This window comes from Chaetodon auriga, chromosome 23 (assembly GCF_051107435.1).
Source record: "Chaetodon auriga isolate fChaAug3 chromosome 23, fChaAug3.hap1, whole genome shotgun sequence".
Taxonomy (NCBI): Eukaryota; Metazoa; Chordata; class Actinopteri; order Chaetodontiformes; family Chaetodontidae; genus Chaetodon; species Chaetodon auriga.
In genome coordinates this window covers 13659727-13680645 of record NC_135096.1, presented here as the reverse complement: position 1 = coordinate 13680645, position 20919 = coordinate 13659727, and the positions used below count along the sequence as shown (strand labels likewise).

Genomic DNA, 20919 nt, shown 5'->3' with positions numbered 1-20919 from the left:
TTCCATGTATTGTAAATTCCAATTTATTCTTCTAAGAAATGTTTGTTCTTGGTTTTCGTTCTTTCTACTTGTCTTCTGCTCTTCACATACAGACAACCCCGCAGGGAGTGGAGCGTTCATGTCCACACAGCAAACAATGGTCAAATGCTGAAAAGCATATATTTAGGATTAACTGACGAAGAAGCTCTTAGTCACAAAACATAGTCAGGCAGGTCAGTGTGGATGTGTCAGATCAGAAAACATTCATATGGCTCATTTTCATAGGGGATGACAGTTTGATGTTTAGTTTGTTCTGTTTGCCAACAACGTGATAGTTGAACAAAACCCGAGAGGAGAAGTGGATGAGGTGTTCAAATACATAAAAGAAGCAAAACTAACCTGATGGAATATCAGTGTGAAGGTTTTCAAGAGGTAAAATAAGCCTAATGCGTTACTTTTGTAACGTGTAACAGTAATTCTTTCAGCTGGGACTTTTTAGTTTTGTTATTTCCTGATTTATTTTGTAGCCATCCCTTGTGTGTCAAAGTTTACTTTACTTCTTGTGTCTTCCCGCCCTTGTGATTGTTTGATTGTGTCCACCTGTGTGTAATTAGTTCTCCTCCCCTGTCTGTTTAAGTGAGTGTGTTATGTCTTTGTTGCATCATGCCTTATGTGTGGCTTTCCGGTTCCCTGAGATTCCTGAGAGTTTTTCTGGTATAGTCCCTGGTAGCTCTGTTGTTTTTGATCCGTGTCTTGTTTTCCTGGAGCTTGCTTTTGTTTTGGATTTTTGAACTGCCTTGCCTTATTTTGTTAAATAAATCATTTGAATGGCGTTCGCCCTGCTTTTTGTTTAAGTCTGCATCATTGGGTTCACTTCCTTGTTTTTGAGATGGCTACGCATCGTAACAGTAATATGTAACTAATAAGATTTTGGAACTGTTATTACAAATGACCCTTACTAAGCCCCATCCTCCTTAGTGTTGAAAGACCTGTCAAGCCTTCCATTCCCATACTGTACACATGAAGTTTACAGTGATAGTGTGGCAGATTTACCATCTAAATGTGCAATAATTTTTGTTTCCTCACTGATTTTGATGACTAAAATAATGACATTTGCTAGCAGATTTTATAAGTGTAGTGTTAGCACTGTGCAACACTGAGGTACCCCCAGATCTCTGTGGAAATAAGGAGAAAGAAGAAGGGATGCAGAGCTGGTGTGAAGTGTAGAGAGAAGAAAAGATGGTATACACCATCCATAATGTTCTCCATTATGGGGAACGTGACATCTATCCCCAATAAGATGAAAGAGCTAATGGTGCTAAGCTCGCTGCAGAGGGAGTACCAGGAGTGTAGCATCATGGGCTTCATGGAGATGTGACTGAATGAAATCACGCCAGATTCACATGTTACTTTGAATAGCTTTTGATTACTGAGAGGAGATCAAAGGAATGTGGTAAAAAAAAAAAGGTGGGGGCATGTTTGATGGTGTAACCCGAAGCACATCAGAGTAAAGGAGCGATGCTGCATGAGTGACATAGAGCTGCTAGCTGTTAGCATCTGGCCATACTACCTCCAAAGGGAGTTCTCACATGTCATCATGATAATGGTGTACATCCACCCGTCGACTGATGCCTCAGCAGCCTACAAGTTCCTTCACACTGTAGTTTCACAGCTGCAGACATCGCACTCCCTGCCCCGCCTCCTCATCTCCAGAGACTTCAATCAAACCTCCCTGTCTTCCACTCTCCCCACCTTCGCCTTACATGTGAAATGCCACAGCAGTGACAATAGAACCTTGGACTTACTGTATCCTAACACAAAGGACACCCTGCATCATGGACTACATAAACTTCTGTGTGGAAAACAATGTGCCTACCAGAAAGGTACAGTGTTTCCCAAAGAACAAACCCTGAGTTTCCCTGGAACTAAAAACCCCACTGAATGAGAAGAAGGTTTTTAGATGTGGGGACAAAAATAAGCTGAGGAGGGTGCAGAGGAGGCTGTAAAGGGAGATAAGGAAATGCAAGGACATCGACAGGAGGAAGCTGGAGGAGCCCTTTCAGGGGAAAAACGCAAGAAACATCTGGAGAGGACTAAAAGATAATCTCTGGCCAATTGGAGGTTACTGGCTACATTCTCATCATATACTAAGGCCTTTTTGTAAACTGTTGTGTTTTTTGTTGCAGAAAATAGTTTGTGATCCAAGCTGGTAGAAAAAAAAAAAAAGGAAATACCAATTTATACCAAAATGGCACTGTGACATTTGATCCACATAAACAAAACCTTAAATGAATCTGCACACAAATAGATGACTGTCTGAGTTTTTCAGTTATCTACTGTCATGACTGACTATATATTTCTGAACAAAAAATCCCACGTGTACACTCAAACCAATAATGAATGTATCCTGCTAATAAGTTTTGTGTGTGTATCCAAAGCCTGATATATCTTATTCCTCTGTGACGTAGGGCACCATGGTTAGTCTAAAAACTACTAAAAACACATCAAACACCACATCGTTGCATGTTCCTTTAGTAACATGAACACATACACTGTAGTTTATTTTGACTCAATCCCACACGTCATCCTGATTCCTAAAATACTCACTAGAGCACAAAATATGGGTCAATCCTCCATATACAGTAGTCCCCAAAAATGCGCTATTTACTCCTAATTGAGCAACATTTGTGGAAAAACTAGTGTCCAGGAAATTACTGAAAACAATTAAACTATATTTGTCGATCATCTCTAAGGATTTACATCTTCAGGGGGAACCAATGAGCTTGGATAGATTCTTTTCATGGAAGGTGTTGACCTTAAGAAAACTACAGAATAACACCACACTCATCCTATAAATCCAGTGAGGAGAGAAAAATGATAAATTCTTCATCCTCTTCTTTCACTGAATCTCTTTGTTCTCTCTGTGATCTTCTCATTCTCTCTGAAGAGAGAGAGAGCATTTAAAGACAGATGCTGTAACAGGTTCCTATCTGTGAGAATTTAATCTGTGTATCTATATGTACATCTGGTTAAAAGGATTTCATATGTAGGCAGGAAAAGCAGAAGAAAATGTGTCTTATCCGCAGACACACAACAAAAACACACACACAACCATAGCGAATATTTAAGTAACACTTGGCTGTTTGTCAGATTTGTGGAGAAATGCAGATAGAAAATATTATTCATCTATTTGCACTCCCCCCTCCCCCCCCACACACACTTCAGAATTATGCAGCTGTACTTCATGCAGGATTTGCCCTCTAACAGGCTCAATGGGCTTGACAACTCAAACTGAAATTAGCATGTGTTTGTGTGCTTGCGCAGAGTACAACAGCCATATATATGTGTGTGTGTGTGTGTGTGTGTGTGTGTGTGTGTGTGTGTGTGTGTGTGTGTGTGTATGTACACACACACATGCAAGTCTGCTGTTGCCTTGATTTCTTGAGTGCTCAAAACATTGTCTATGGCTATTTCAAGGTAAAATTCCTGATAAGATATTGTATTGTAAGATAAGATGTATGTATCCTATGCCAAGGAAAAAGAAGGCTATGTACATCATATACAAAGAGTATAAAATAAATATTGCCAAAACATGCAGTGTCCTTGGGTTATCGCACAGTAAATACACACAGTGCTAACAGCTGTTCCCGTGTGTAAACATTCGAACCATGGCTAAATGGATCTCCTGATGTGGTTTTAAATAGTCCAGCAAAGAGTAGAAAGCATATCACTAGTCTCACCAGTTGTACATCAGTAAGTACACACGACTGACCGAGAGTAGTGACGAAAGAAACACAAAAAGTACAAGTGGTCAGAGCTTCTGTAACTGGCTATTCTTGTGGTGCCATCTTGGATTGTACTAAATACAGAATATTTATATTGTAATTGTAATGGTAATTTATCTTTACTAATTAAAATGACACAATATTTTGTAAAAGGTTCATAATTTTTAGTTTAAAACTCAAATTTCTAAAAGTTAAAACTAAAAGTAAGGGTAAAAGTTAAAACTACTTTACATCCTGCTTTTCGACAGAGCAGACACTCTTTTCACTAGTTCTCTGCTTAGCTGTTTTTCCTACTTTTTTGTACATTTTCCCACTTGCCTCAAACTACAAAACCTTTAGGGAGGTTTCCTATAAGTAAACAAATAAATCAATGGGCTGCAGACTGCACTATGCCTCTTTGCTATGAATGAAGAAGAGCTGGGTGCTAAAGCGACAGATAAATGCAAGACTGTACTCCCACAGAGAGCAAAATGTACGGATTCGGCTCAGCCAAGTCCACCCTGGACATCTGGCAGAAATCACAAATCCACAATCAATCCCCACACTAGAGGTCTTCACAAGTCCAAAGATTTGGTCCCGAACCCAGAAAGACCTGGAAATGCCACCCAGAAAAAAACTGGACCCGTCTATAACTTGAAAGCTGGATCCTCCAGTTGCTCCAGAACGCTGCAGCACATGTTCTGACAAACATGAGGAAGAGAGATCATATTTCTCTGATATTAGCCACTCTGCACTGACTCCCTGTAAAATTTAGAATAGAATTTAAAATCCTCCTCCTTACTTGCAAAGCCATTAATGGTCAGGCACCATCTTATCTTAAAGAGCTCATAGTACCTTATTACCCCACTCGAACACTGCATTCCCAGAATGCAGGTTTACTTATGGTTCCTACAGTCTCCAAAAGCAGAACAGCAGCCAGAGCATTTAGCTATCAAGCTCTCCTGTGGAACCATCTTCCAGTCTTTGTCCGAGAGGCAGACACTGTCTCTACATTTAAGAGTAGGCTTTCCTTTCTGATAAATCTTATGGTTAGGGCTGGCTCAGGCTTGCCCTGTAGTCTTGCCCTTGCTCTCTCTCTCTGTCACACATCTGGTCGAGGAAGATGGCCGCCCACCCAGAGCCTGGTTCTTCCTGAGGTTTCTGCTTGTTAAAATGAAGTTTTTCCTCGCCACTGTCGCCAAGTGCTTGCTCATGAGACAACTGTTGGGTCTCTGTAGATAAAAGAGCTCGGCCTGTACCAGCTCTATATGGAAAGTGTCCTGAGACAACTTCTGTTGTGATTTGGCGCTATACAAATAAAACTGAATTGAATTGATAGCTCCAACTATTGGGAGCAAGTTGGGGTTCAGTGTTTTGCAGTGTCTTGCCTTTCAATGTGTGCACAGGCTACAAAACCTGCTATCCAAATATCTGTCTCTTTCACACTCTCTTCCCTTTCTTTGTTAGCACAATATGTTTTGCAATGCCTTTACCTTTTACTTATAATGCATTCAATCATGTTTTTTTGTTAGGTATGTGGAATACTTTTCTGCAGGTGTCTCTCAAAAATTGTAAAGAGATGTGATTTTCTATCAGTGCTTGCACTAGGTTATGTAACTGCACTGCAGAGAACAGATCTACTGATTATGGAAATAGGATTTTCTCTACAAAACCATAGCTGTAAGAGAATGGGTTATAAAATGGTCTGTGTATTGTACTGCTCTATAGCTTTTGTGTTGGGGTTAAGGTTCAACCACTGGTGACAGGGTAAGAGCGGTGGTGATTAACCTACCTGCTGTTTACCACGCTGGAGGTGGGGTCAACCAGGTCTGGCATAGTTGAGGGGGAGGTGCCTACTGTCATCATCACAGCCAGTTCAGGGTCCAGAATGAAGATCTCTTCCTGGGAGATTTCTGATACATAGTTGAGATGTTCCTGATGAAACACAGGACAGTTGCAAACAATCAGTGAGTCCAGACAGATACTAACGAGACACGGTTTTTCATTCGCAGCATGTTTCCATTGTTCTATTTGCTTTAGATTTTCATATATGTTTTTGAATTGGCATCATTTCTGAAGCCTCAGCGTGTTTCTCCTGATGGATATGTTTTGGGCTTTAGCGATGCATTTGCCCATGTCAGCCACCATACTACTGCCCCTCTAAAAAGAATTATAAAACAAAGGAGGTTAGCATCATGACGTACCTCCCCAGCCCAGAAATTAAAGCAAGCATTACAAAAACTTGAAAGGAAATGGGGTTCCACAAATATGGAAGAATTTCATTTAGCCCAGTAAAACAGTCAGGATGAGAAGGCCCTCCCATAAAGACCTGGATGATCTGCCCCACCATAAGGAATCTGGGAGTTATCTTTGATCAGGATATGTCCTTTAAATCCAATGTAAAACAAATTTCAAGAACTGTATGTCTGCACTGCCTCCCGATAAAATCCAGAATACAATTACAATTACAATTGTAGAATTTGATATCCTTATTCTTTACCTACAAAACCCTAAATGGTCGGGCATTATATCTTAAAGAGCTCTTCTCCCATGGAACCATCTTCCAGTCTTGGTCTAGGGGGCAGATGCACTCTCTATGTTTCACAGTAAGCTTAAAACTTTCCATTTTGATAAAGCTTGCAATAAAATGTGCAAACATTGACAAACTGACCATCACTACACTTGTCACCATGATTCTTTGAAAGTCTGTCTAGTCAGTTATATGAACCATATCTAAATGAGCGGAGAGGTACCATGAGCTGGCTTTTCTCACCACTTGATCTCAGAGCAGCCTCAAGCTGGAGCACATGCTCTGAAGAAAGTTCCCACAGCCAGATCAAATTGAGAGAACTCTGCGAACGTTCATGGAAAACAGTAGCAGCAGAATATATCTCAGGATGATTGGCACCTTGCTTCTGACAGTGAAACTCTAAACTATGACTCTCAACTAAGAAGGAGCTGAATATTAACAAGCCACAGTAGCCAGATGCAGTCGAAGAAGCCTCTGTACCTGTGGTGTGTGAACCACTTGTCAAAGTAACATCCCAAGTAAGCCTTCACTACCTCGGCAAAGGGAATAATTAAGCAGGCTCTTGAAACAGTGGACATCTACTTCCACAGCTGTAGCATTAACATGAGCCTTGAGACAAGCCAAGTGACCTGGAGAGATTCGGTCACAGCCACAGGAAAGTCCCTCTCACACTTACAGAAAGTCAAAGGCTGTAACTTTCACTCTGGAACATATTATTTTTGTCCTCACTTTTACATGAATCCTTTTGAGCGTTGATGATTTTTGTTTTTTCTTTCATTCCCCAAATTTCACCCTAAATGTTGCCCCATTCTATCAGAGGCACGTTATCCTGACTGCTGTTTTTGTTTTCAGATAATTTCCCCATAAAGACAATAGAAATTCCCATCAATCAAATGGAGTGAGAGACTGCCTCAAAGTATTCCCGTCACCTGACATCAATGTGTCAGATCCTTTACATACTGAATATGTACAGTGGGGACATTTAGAGATAGTTTTGAATAAAATAGAGAAATAACATCCAGTTGAGTCGAGTTCGGCGAGATAAACTTACCTGTGCTCTGTCTATCCTGTAGAAACGATCTGCTGTTGTGGCTGAAGAGACAAAACAGAAACATTGTGTTATCCAATGAATTATTCTCTGTGGTGATAGAAAAACCTGGTCTAAATTCAGCTGAAGCAGTTGTTTTTGACAGTCACTAAAGGTCTTGGCCAAAAAGCTGCTAGCTTTCATCATTGCTAAGTTGTATATGGGTTGCCTCCCCACTTCTGCAGCAATTATACACCAGTGTAAAAAGACGGCAGAAGAAGGCAGAAAAGCCTGCCTGTCGTCAGTCTTACATCAGCATACAGTACAGAACTATATGCCTTCCATAGACTGACCGAATTGGTGGTTTAAACATGAGTTTTCTAGCAGTGCTCTGTTTGGTCTGCACAGTTTTAACAAGGATGTTCTAGTTTTGCTTTGCTGCTTCATATTTCTGTTCATGTAATGTGTCCAGCTGCAATTAACGTGAGACTTTTCCTCTTTGCTGACTGGATCATTTTATCAGCACTGTAAAGATGAAAATTGGTAGTCTTGGATAAGTAATTCTAATGTTGATTAATGAGCAATGTCCCAGGTTAACACATACAAAAACAAAATACAACAGAGACACAGGGAATGACACAAAACCCTTTCGAGATGCAGTTTCAAACTATCACCTATTGTGATATGGAGCATGGCTGTCCTCTAAAGATGTGATAGATTTGTGCAAAGATATCACAGTTGCTCAGCAGCTAGAAGACAAATTTCAGTTTGTCAGACAGTAAGCAGGTAGCCTGAATACTTGTTATGCACGCATGGTTCTTCTACACAATCTACACAGTGTGCCACATAGCCAAGACATCATTCTAAAAATAGACTTTTTTCCCTGTGTAATCAGATTATCACTATTAAAGGACTCAGAGGCCTCAGAAGCTAAGAACTTGATCTGGAAGTGAAACAGTCTTATCGCTCTTACTACTGTTGCTACTGTAGGTTTAGTGATGTCACTTCAAAGGCTAATAATGAGTGAAATTTCCTTTTAATGAATCAATAGGCTCACAATATGACTGATCACCTGCTCACCACACACACATTTCCTCTCTTCAAACGCTTCTCCATTTCAGATAGCTATCTTTGTTTGACTCTAGTTCTGTTAAATTCCGCCAGGACTCACAAGCAGGGCTGCGTGCGTGTGTGTGTGGATTTGTGTGCCTGTGAGTGCATGTATAGCATTGTCTGAGATGTGAGGTTTTTCCTCTGTGATATTTTTGGCAAACTGCTGCTGTATGAGATTAATATTCATGACGTTCACCAATAAACAGGATCAGTTGCAACCAGCATACTGCTTGCAACTCAACTATAACCTTTAAATGGAAATTCTTTCACAGTTTGGCTTGTAAAAAATCTTACTTGTGTACCGTTGGCCATCATCAGTAAATAATACAGTGTGTATTATTCAGTGCACACCACAAAACATATGATTGGTGTAACTGATGTGGAAATGTTATTATTGTGATTATTACATTGTCTACTTAACACATGTGTGACTGTTAGCAAGTCTACAAGTTTGAACTTTATCGATGTACTTCTCTTATTTGTAGCACAATGTTCTTGTTTTACAGTCCTTCTTTGCATAGAATTGGCGTCTCCTCTTTTCGGGTACCTTGCCTGCAGCTTCAGTCGGATCAGGACTAGATCACTGTGTCTGGATGAAAGAACAGTTTTGCAATTTCTCAAGTCTGTGCTACAACAATAATCAGGCGCCCTTCAGTACATACTAGCCATTATAAGATCCCTTTGTAACATAAAGACATGGGGACAAAATCCACACTTCTTGCTCAGTGAAAAATGTATTGTGAAGTTAACATTAGGCTTCAGCTGTCTGAGTCAGTCAAATTGTGTGAGTGTCTTCCAAAGTTTTTTTTTAGTACCGTCTGAGGAACCATGAAGTGGAAATTTTATACTGAAACACTGTGGAATTGGAAGCCATGCACTTGATTGATTAACTCTGCTGAATTCTCATTTACCTTCATAGAGTATAAAAGCTATGAATTTTGTTCCCCATCACACATTGGAGGCTCATTAGGAAGGACTTTCTTAAGGGCCAGTATGAACTGGAGAAGTTATTACAGCAAGCAAAACCTGTTTGTATGCTCACATGGGCACCTGATAATTGTTTTAAGGCAGATTCTCCCATGAGAAGTTATAAGAATTCTGTTCAAATTTTGTGTAAAGCTTAGTCAGGCATGGGTTGGGGGTGTTGCAGATGCACATGCAAATGAAATTTTCCTCATGCATAAGCACACACAATCTCTTTCTCACACACTAAACGTTTTACTATCCTTTGCAGTTGTTATAAAGCCTTTGAATTACTCTGTAAGTGATTTTAGAAATGGTAGGTCAAACAATCCAAACACCAACGTTTGAAGACAACGTCTGTGCTCTGATGGTACAGCTTCTGCAAAGATATATGAAAAAGTCAGTGTTTCATTTTAATTAATCATGGGGTCATTTCCAGGAAAGTCATCCAATTTAATGCTAAAATGGCTTTTTTTCTATTCTGTATCCTGTAACCTTTTTTATTTTGATCTTTTGTAATACTTGCTGGCTGTAACAACTAAATTTACCTTAATTTGCCTTATCTTATATTATCTTATCTCTTTGGTGTCAATCTAATGACGCCTAATTTTTACCACCAAAATGCTGTGTGAAATGAGAACTGCATGGTCAAAGTATTGCCACCCCTTCACAACAAGTGTCTTTGTACTGATAAAAGCACATTTCTCATTGTTAGAATCTTGTGTTAAGGTTGTGGGTAGTCAGACTTCAGCTCTGGTAGCTTTCCTGACAAATATCAGTCAATTTCTAATGGACAATAGGCTCCAGTTGACTAACATTACAGTTCAATTGATTTCTATGGAAGGCCTGATGTTTTCTCCAAGGATTTCCAAATATTTGAATGAATCTACCTTCCCCTTTGCATGCAGCTGATTTTCAGTGCCAGAGGAAGCAAAATAGCCCTACAGTATCACCTAGTTATTGCCATGCTTCAGTTTAGACAGGACGCACTTGTCAGTGTATGCTTCATTTTTCCTCGTTCATACGTACTGCTGTTCCATAGGCATGAACAGAACACAATACTGAACCAACCATAGAAATGAGTGAAAATAGGTTTGGCAGTTAATTTTATAGAGCAACAGAACAAAACTAGAACATTTTGCTAGAAAACCAACGCTTCCAGAGGGGTGACAATACTTTCATTCATGACTGTATATAAGTGCAGTAACTCTTCACTGTAAGTAAAATTATGGTATTTCTGTGTGTACTTTATGCATATGGTTCCAAACTTGATGACACAAGGCTGTACATACTTTACATTTATTAGTTAATACCACATTACTTTCATTTTTTCTTCTTTGCACAGGGAGAATACCTACTGAGGCAACAGAGCTGGTGGAAAACTGATTCAGGAAAAAGCACATTATTAATAATGTGATGTACTTACAGTCAAGGAAACACCACTTTGGAGATAATCTCTGTGAAGAAAGAATCTTCGGTGGGACTGCCTCCTCCTACATGACAAACAGACACAACACTTACATTACAGAGTAGGAGATAACTGACCTGAAGATGGAACTTTTTATTAATGGTAATCCATCTACATATAGAACACAAAGACCAACAAGCTGACAGAACAGATCCAAGAGCAGAAAAGAAGAAGAAATGGATTGATGGATGGTGGCAACCTCAGGCTGATTGAGGGGCAGGGGCTAAAATGGAAGGACACCAGCTGCATGCAGTGGGGTGCCAAAGCACAGAAAGTTACAATGCATTTAGGTGAAACAGCTCCAAACTCTGGTTAAGATAGGGACCTTTTAACCATTTACAGGCACATATAGGCCAACTAATTTTCTAATGTGTGGCAGCCGATATGAAAATGCATCTTATTTTCTCTACTTTCTTGCACATTGGGCCACTTTAGATGGCACATTATCATGTTTTATTTACAATAGGGGTATCCTAGAAGGTACTTCATCATGTTTTCTCCAAAACAAGGACACCTTTGATGGCACTTTATCATGTTTTACCATCACCAGCAACCTGAAAAACGCTATCTTATTTTTACTGTTGTTAAGAACACATATACGTGAACATTGACAGCTTAATAACTAATATAGTCTAACATCCCTTTCATAGAAAAGAGCATATGATGGTCTATTAAATGGGCCTATAACAGCTGTTACAGCTTTATGTCTGATTTTTGCCATTCACAGAGATGAGATTGTGTCTTTCGCCAAAGCAAATTTGGGAAAAAGGCACGCATGTAGAGCCCGAACCTGTGATCAGCAAAGGTCCGGTAGAATGTCATGATGAAGGATCAAATTACTCCACATGCTCAATGTGTATATTGAGCCACTCAGGCAGATGCTGGCACATTTGACCCACGTCTCCGTGTCAGTCGGAATGAGGTACAACAGACCTCAGTCATATTGATTTGATTTGAAAATTAAAGTCAGCTTCAGCCAGCTTTGTTATGTTTGAAAACTAAAATAATTATTTCTCTGTGACCTGGAGAAACTTGTCCTCACCTCCATTTCCGCCCACCTCATTATTGCAACTTTTTTGTGTGTTTTAGTATCACTCTGACTTCTTTTCATCCAGCCTCCAATTAGCTCAGAATGCTGCAGCAAGACTTTTAACAAGATCAGAAAACAGACACCATATTACAGAGATTCCTGCCTCCCAGCTCTGACTCCGTGTTAGCTGTAGGCTGAAGTTTAAACCTTGTTCTTTGTTTACACAGCATTAAATGGTTTTAGCCCTGCCTCTATCAGTGAACTCCTGCCCCTGGATCTCACAGTCAGACATCTCAGAACCTCTGACCAAAGATTCTAGTCTGTCCACAGAGGACTAAACGTTGTGGTAATAGGGCATTCTCAGCAGATGCCCCCAAACTGCGAAACTGTCTTCCTCCATCAGTTTGTTCTTCTCACTCTACCGATGATTTCAGCTGAAAGCACACATTTTACTCACCGTTGACTGTGCCTGACCTTCCATTGATCCTGCATTTGTCTTAAGCTATGTGTTCCAATCCAAGCCCATCCAAGTTTATTTCTAAAGCACATATCCATATGTCTATCCAAGGCATACCCAAAACAAGTTGAAGGCTGTTTTCTTGAACCATCTGGAGTACATTCACAGTTTTGGTCTTTGGTTTATCCCCATCATTTAGAATTAAGGTAAATGCCAGTGGTAATGAGTCACAGAAGTTTGAGATATGGGTTAAAAATCAAGACAAGCAGATTGGGGGTATTAAGTACAGCATTAAAAGTTTTTGACAATTATTTGAAATATTATCAGAAAAATAATTTCTCTTCCCTGCTTTGACAATTTTCTGATATTTGCACCAACAGTCCTTTAAAACGCCAAAAGGGAACCTGCAACTTGTCTTTTTAATACAATCAACATCCCACATTACATTCCTTGACCAACGGATCAACCAATCACAGCCCTCTGACATCATCAGTAGGTCTAGATCTGCTCTATATGGAATGTGTCCTGAGACAACTCTTGTTGTGAATTGGTGTTCTATAAATACAATTTCATTGACTTGAGTTGAACTGAATTACACAAGGTCTTCTGTTTGTCAGTGCTCCTAATACATCCTCCTTGCCAAGACAGTTAGCAAAATATAACTATTCTAACATCAGCATTGTGTAGTTTGCTATCAGCTACGCTCTCCGAGACAAGTCTCTTTTTTCAACCTTATTTCCGAGCTGCACACATGGAGGCCAATGATGTTTGCTTAGAGCAGATGTGCTAAAATGGGATTTTATTGACTTCTTCAACTGTCTGGACAAAATGGAAGCCCATGCCTGCCTCACATCTTTTGGGATTCAAAATCAGCACTTTGAGTGGTCTTATTGACCACAAATTAGCATTCACCCATTCACAAGCACGTTCATACACTAGTGTCAGAGGTTACCATGCAAGGTGTCACCTGCTCATCAGGAGTGATAACCATTCATGCACACTCACACACCAATGGCACAGCAGCAAGAGCAATTCTGGGTTCAATATCTTGCCCATGGACACTTTTTTTAGGACGCAGAGGCCAGGCATCAAACCACCAACCCTCTCATTAGTGGATGACCGCTCTCCCTCCTGACCCACAGCCGGCCTGTCATATTTAACAACCTCCACGCATCTAACGTTACCTGTTCGTGGAAGAGAGAGATGTGTGGATCAAATTCTTCGACAATCTACAAAAGCAAGCAGGCAGCACACCAAAATTTATATATAAAAAAAAGGAAATGAATGTAACATTATCAAATACTGTGAATTTAACATTAATGATACTTTCAGTCGGCTATTGTGTTACTATCAGAAGAAATTAGTGAATTCCAGGCTTGTTGGCAGTCAGTCATCTAAATCTTTCTCTAGATATTCACAAAAGAAATACATTTTCCTACATTTTAGCTTCTTCTCTCAAACTAAACCCAAACAGGGAATAGTACCTTCGTGAAGTGAGGGAAACAGCTTCTGAATGAGTCACTGCTCTGAAGTGGAGAGAACAGGTAGATGTGCCTTTTCCAGATGAGCACAACATAACAAATGGAGCCATGGTAACTGTGCACAACAATGCAGCATCAAAATGCTTAGAGAACAACAGATTATTAGTATTAAAAATCTGCCATATTTTTTTTTCTCCAAGTCAGCAAAGCGAGGCAATAAAAAGAAATGGAATGGTCACTCGTCATGTTGAAATGTAGGGTGTGTTGATTGATTGCACTAAAACTAAAATTCCACCTTAAAAGGAGCAGCTTGTTGAACTATGTTTTCATAGTTTAGCCCAGTGGTTTTCAAAGCGGGGGCTTTGAAAACCACTGGGCTAAACTGCAACTAAACTGGGGCCTCAGGAAATTGGAGGGAAGATAAGAAAAAAAGCCAAAAAAAAAAAAAAGAAAAAAGGAATTAATTACTAATTACTAATTATTTTACATGATATATAAACATATATCTGTCCCCGGCCAGAAGCTAATGCTGTTGGGGGGGCCATGGCATGGAAAAGTTGGCTGGCTTAGCCTATCAGATGAGCTTGACCCCTGCCTGCACTGTAACTTATTCTCAGAGTGGATGTTTCGAATGCAGCTTAATTCGCTCGGCACAAATAAGTAAAAGAAATCATTCAAAACAAACTACTTTTGCCAAAATTGCTTAATGCCACGCTAATTACATCCATGGCATGACTTGCTACTACTAAATGTTTGATTGTGGCTGACTGCCATGTAATACTGTCAACATGACGAATTATTCATAATGTCAGCCTAACGTTTGATCATGGGGTCATTAATAGTTTACCCATGTATATAAATTTGCCACCATTGGAACAGTGGTTACATAACCTTCGAACGCACCTCAACTTAACCGCGCACATGCGTGCATACATGTGCACATCATAGGTTCGCATAGGTGCTGAATGGATGTGACAGGAGGAAAACAAGACGAAGAAAGTGAAGACATTTTATTTTCAAACTGCAGACCGCTCATGCAGACTGACAGAAAGGTTGGTTGAAGAAAACACCTCTCCTACTCTCCTCCACAGCGATTTTTTTTTGTAGTTAGCAAATCCTGCTGTCGAGTTCAGCAGCAGTCTCAGGCTGAGTAAAACGCCTGCAGGCTTTTACAGCAAGCCTACAAACGTGGATTCAAAAGCTGAACTTGTCTGACTGTCTGACTCGTCTTCACCTTCTTTCTTCTAATGTCTCTACTCCTGTTTGTCTTTTTATACATTAAGTTGCTGGGTTTCGGTTAGGTTTACGAAGCCTTCCTGGCTTGTTTCTGATTAATTCTGCTCCTGCAGTCATGTGTGTTATTTATCAGACAACAGCACCAGCCTGGAAGTGCAGTTTACCTGTCGCTCCAGGTGTCAGCAGTGAGATGCACCTCTCCTCGAATTTCACGAATAATAGAAGACAAATCATAGCACAGAATTTCCACATCATTTTCAATGGCCTATTCCTCTTCTCTGAAGACAACGTGCAGATAATGCAAATAAAGATTGTGATTGTTTTGCAAATCATCATATTCTGTTTCTATTTATGTTTTACACAGTGTCCCAACTTCTTTGGAAACGAGGTTGTATGCATTTAGAAATTCCTTAAGGTTACATTTGTTGGTTAAGTGGTCTTGAGTCTGCTGCGATGAACTATAGAAATGGAAAGGGCCACAGAGCTCTGCGCTTTGTGAACACAATTCCGGTTGCGTAGGCCAGCATGCTGTAAAAGCACAGCGACCTCATCCCCTTAACCATACGTCAGTCTGACAGAGCATGACATCCCTCTGGCCACTGAGAGGAAAAAAAGGAAAGATGGGAAAAAGACAGTGAGCAGGTGAGCTTGTTTTCTCTGCCTTCTGGTAGTATTTGTCACATGTTGTTATGACTGTTCAAAGCATCCCAATAGCTCATCTATGATTTATACTGAGCAGTTACAGCAAGACACTGCTAATCATGCTTTGAAGGAAAAAATGTTATTTACCTGCATTTCTGACTGTGTCAGGATGCATGATTCCATCTGACTTTTCACTGCTATTGTGGAAATGATCCTTGAATGAAAAGGATTTTCTGTAGTGTCTCCCAGTTCCCCAGCAATGTGGGTATGGAAATCTACTAGATGACGTGGGGGTGCGTTTGCTGACATCAATACACTACACGATGAAATCTTCCAATTATTTTTTTTGTTACAATACAGTATTTTCTAGTTCTAGAAATAAAGACACAGTTGAATGGTTGAAAATGTTCCCTATGAGTTGCAGTCTCTTTACTCTGGGTAACGCCTCGCACCCTTTCTCAAAAATTAAATACAAACCAGAGCCTTTGCGCACAAGGTGAGATAAAGTTAGCGTGAAATTACGTTGAAGTATAGCAAATGATCATTAACTGATGATGCACTGTGGATAAGGGGTGTAAAGGTAGAGGACATTTGGTTCAGTACACTCTGTGACTCAGATAATTACTATCATAATCTATTTATGTCCACTACTTGGATGCATGGAACAGAAATTCTAGAGCATGAATTTTATCTGGAGAGTCTTGCCAGTGCATCAGTTGCTGTCCATCATAGGTTTTCTTTTCTTTTTTTGGTTTATTTATTTATTTATTTCCCTACACTGTACTTTCTAGTCCCTCCCTGTGATGTGATTGGCTAGTACCTCTGAGCTGTGACTGGCCAGTACTCATTGTTCTGCCATTTCTGGCAAAAAGCCTTCAGGGAGTCAGGTGATATAGCATAAACAGCAACATAGTCCATGTAGGGAGTTGTGGGTGATGGATGGGTCAAACACAGGACTCTCACCCAGGAGACGAGGAGACTCAAAATGCATTCCATGGGAAAAAGGAAAATCCAGTTGTATTTCAGCACATTTCATGCCACAAAACAACATTATCCAATAGATTTGTATTTTGTGTAAGAAACAGAGCAGGTCACACTTGGTTCTTGAGGATCTGATTTACTGACGATGAATTGGTGGTAGTTCTTTATTTGAAAGAACAGTAATTATTTCATTTTTTTAAAACTAACAGGAACTAACAGGACAAGTCCCCTTGGATTTAGCGTTATGAAATAAGGCCTTAATATGTGATATTAGGTATAGCTGGTACCTATTGTAGCATTTACTAACTTTACTTGTTTTTATTTTCTAATTGTTGAATTATCTTTTGTTGGTGTAATGTCACACATGCTGCTCTTACTTATAAGCAGTTTTTCCAAAGTAAGTATTACAGAATGGAGCAGTAATCATTAGAACAATAAAGATTATCTATAGTGAATCATGAAGTAACATAATTATGCAAACAACAATTATTGGTACACTTAATGCTTTGTATGAAAGATATTACTGCTCTTTTCTGTGTGATCCTGCCTTCTACTGAGTGTGTCACAGAGCAAAACTAAGATAAGTTTGTTCACTGAACAATAAAGCTATCCCAAATACAACACTTGACAGACTTTTGAAACTTTATAACTGTACTGAGTTGTCAGTTCTAAAGAATTGTCTTTCTCCCATGTTTTTGTTCTCAAGTCTCTCCTGAGGAGATCAGAGCCTCAAAGAGACTACCTGATTATCTCATTATTTGTTGAATAAGACAGGGCGGCTGTGGCTCAGTATGTAGAGCAGTCACTCATTAATCAGAGGGTCAGGGTTCAATCCCTGGCACTCTCAGTGCGCATGAATGGTAATTGCTGATGAGTAATTGGATGGCAGCCTCTCTCACAAATGTTTAAGATAAGATATTTTCAATTAAATTTCATTTATATAGCGTCAAATAACAACAGAAGTTGTCTCAGGACACTTCACATAGAGCTAGTACAGACCGTACTCTATCGACAGAGACCCAACAATTTCCTCATGAGCAAGCACTTGGCGACGGTGGCTAGGAAATCTGCACAAATCGTCACTTTACCTTCTGCAGGTAAAGTGACGTGGCATGACAAGTGATGACATTTTGTTTCTTACTTTGCTAATCTGATAAAAGTAAAATGGTGTTTTAAACATGAGTGGTGATTGGTCCTTGATGTAAGGGTAGTGTGCTGTTATGCATGAGGGCTCCACAGGGGTACAGTGCTCTCCCCCTTCCTCTTCACCCTCTACACATCGGACTTCAGACACAACACCAACAGCTGCCACATCCAGAAGTTCTCTGATAATACAGCCATCGTTCGACACGTATCACAGGGGAATGAACTGGAGTACAGGACGGTTGTAACTAACTTCGTCAACTGGTGTGGACTGAATCATCTGCACATAAACGCCAGCAAGACAAAGGAGATGGTGATCGCTTTCTGAAGGACGGTACCACAGACCACACCAGTGAACATCCAGGACTTGGACATTGAGATCGTGGGGGATGACCAATACATGGGTGTTCACCTCAACAGCAAACTGGATTGGACAAACAACACAGATGCCCTGTACAGGAGGGGCCAAAGTCGCCTCCACCTGCTAAGAAGAGTGAGGTCCTTTGGAGTATGGAGGTCACTGTTAAAAACATTTTATGACTCTGTGGTGGCATCTGCAGTTTTCCATGCAGTGGTCTGCTGGGGTTGTGGAAGCTCAGAGAAGGATCAGAAAATGCTTAACAAACTGGTCAGGAGAGCTGGCTCTGCCCTGGACCGCCCTCTGGACACCATCGAGGAAGTGGGTGAGAGGAGGATGTTATCCAGGCTGACAATGATCATGGACAACCCACCCCACCCCTTGCATGAGAGAGTAGGGGGCTTAAGCAGCTCCTTCAGTAGCAGACTGCTGCATCCAGTCATTAACAAAGAACGCTACCGCAGGGCCTTCATCCCAACAGCTGTCACAGTGTTTAACGTCAGCATCATGTAATGTAGCGCTGTGTTGATGCTGTTTCTCAGGGTCTGGCAAACCCTCCAGCATGACATACAACATTTGCACAGGAATCGTCAATAGCAAACAAGTCCCTCCAGACTCCAAATTTTGCTTGGCAAGACTGGATGGAAAGGGGCCTCTGAGAGGAAGAGAGCCAAGCACACACACCTGATAGGCAAGTGCTGCAGCTGAGGTTGGGAGGCACAACATAGACCCATTGAAGTTTACTGCAGAAGCTCAGTCCGCCCAGTCCCTCAGCAGGGATTTAAAGCTTCTCTGCATCACATCATTACAAAGGGACAGAGCCATCATGATCACAGACACAAAAACATGTGAACCACCCACACTACTTTGATGCAAGCTGGGGTCTGATCTTCTGAAACTGGATTGCATGGGTATGCCTGATGCTGAAAGACCTAAAACACGCCAATGAGTGCAATGACGACAGCACTACAATTAAAAAATCTCTGGCACTGAAACAAACACAGTAGCTAAGGTTATTTTCTAAGGGAGGAAAGGATACAAGTCCTATCTAATGTAATAAGAATAAAAGTGTTTTATTAATGGCCACACATGCACACTTTCCATCAAAGCCTGGTCAAACCGATTCCATGGATGAATGAGCAGGTCTTAGAATATTTTTTGGTTTTTGTTTTCTTTGTGAATATACCCTTGATATGAAATGTCTTCTGGATCATTGCTGGTTTCATTTATCAGTTTATGTCATTTTTGACTTTTCAAACCTAGGTGTTCATTGGGGAGATGTTCCATAATGACTGTTCAAACATGACAGGACCACAATGGATAGAGCTGCAATGCTAAAAATCACATATTTAGCATCTGACACACAAAACAAAGACCTAAAGTATTTTTTCCACCTGAGCTGGAGAACAGTAGTGAGTTGGAAATTAATGATATCACAAAAGAAGAGTAGTCTCTTACGCTACATCAGAGACAGATGTTAAAACTTTGAGGTTTAATAACTTCATCCAGGGTCATAGCTACCATTGAGGACACTGTGTTCATATATTTGTGATTTGTAATTTTAGCACCTGTGGCGAAGTTTACATATTATAGCTTAAGGCAAACATTTTTGTATTGCACAATTTTAGAGTGAGAAAATGAAAAAAGAACTATGCAAAAGTTTGGGCACCCCAAAATATTTGAACTCTCACAAATTTGAATTTAATCAGCTTGATCACAGTTATCGTTAGGAAAGGCCACATGGAGGGCGCTGTTGAGCAATGATGGAGTAAAGACGAGCATTAACTTGTCGATAACTTGTCGATCCTCATGGAGTACCAGAGGGATCTTAAAAAAAGTGTAAAATGCTTAGAAATACATTGTAATTGAATGTGTGATGTTTTAGATCCTTCACTATGTTACCGATATACCACAAGTGTTCAGGATTACAGTGGCTTTAACACACTAAGCCAGCATGTCAAACATGTCAATTGAAAGCACAAAAAACAATCCCTGCATGTAGTTAGTGTAATGGCCATTACAAAATAATATCACAGCCATAATCATAACAACCAAAGCACAGCCAGGGGTACAGCCACAATGACAGCAACAGCCATATAGCCATGGGGTGACGTTGGGGTAGCTGTTGGTAGCTGTAGTGTAAATGATAACTGTCATGTTAATCATTCCTTTGCTTTGAAAGATTGTCTTTCTTTAAAATGCTATCTTCCGAAACTGACGTTGCTTCCATCTCATTAGATTCGCTTTCATCCATTCACATAATGTTTACATGGAATACTGGTGGCAGCCAAGAAACTGATTTGCTTGTACGGATTATGCAACACAAAGAAAATGATTGTTGATGAATGCATTTGAGCCAAAGAAAAACCACACTACAAAATCCAGCATCCAACCACCAACCTGCAGTTCCAAGTATCTGACGGGGGGTTGGACAGAGCAGAAGTCCTAGAGAGGAAAATGGGAGCATTGGAGAGTAGAGAGTGGTCGATAGGCCTGACGACTCCTGAAGTGAGTGAACTGACCCCTTCCCACAGCACCAGCCATAGAAAAACTAAAACTTTAGAACTACTTACTAACTTTAGAGCAGACCCCGTCTCCCCTTCTTACCTCCTGCAAATGCTGGATGTGTTCTCTGCAGGTTTCCAAGTCGCTGTCACCAGGAACCACAATCAGTCCCAAAGGAATGGCTAGAGATACAAAAGGAATAATACAGTTACCCAATAGCACTTTGATATCTGTGACTAATG

The 20919-nt window shown here is 40.3% G+C and overlaps 1 protein-coding gene across 5 annotated transcripts in view; it reads right to left on the bottom strand.

The window, feature by feature from the left end:
* LOC143315765 (diacylglycerol kinase zeta-like) overlaps nucleotides 1-20919 on the bottom strand; it is a 78204-nt gene that overhangs the window by 19151 nt on the left and 38134 nt on the right. For 3 of the 5 annotated variants that reach the window (XM_076723155.1, XM_076723154.1, XM_076723152.1), the window contains 5 exons: nucleotides 20780-20859; nucleotides 20573-20617; nucleotides 10803-10869; nucleotides 7325-7365; nucleotides 5536-5678 (listed from right to left, as the gene is read on the bottom strand). In XM_076723155.1, coding sequence (XP_076579270.1) covers nucleotides 5536-5678; nucleotides 7325-7365; nucleotides 10803-10869; nucleotides 20573-20617; nucleotides 20780-20859 — 376 coding nt within the window. The remainder of the gene's footprint in view (nucleotides 1-5535; nucleotides 5679-7324; nucleotides 7366-10802; nucleotides 10870-20572; nucleotides 20618-20779; nucleotides 20860-20919) is intronic. The other 2 variants (XM_076723156.1, XM_076723153.1) reach the window with 1 other exon arrangement.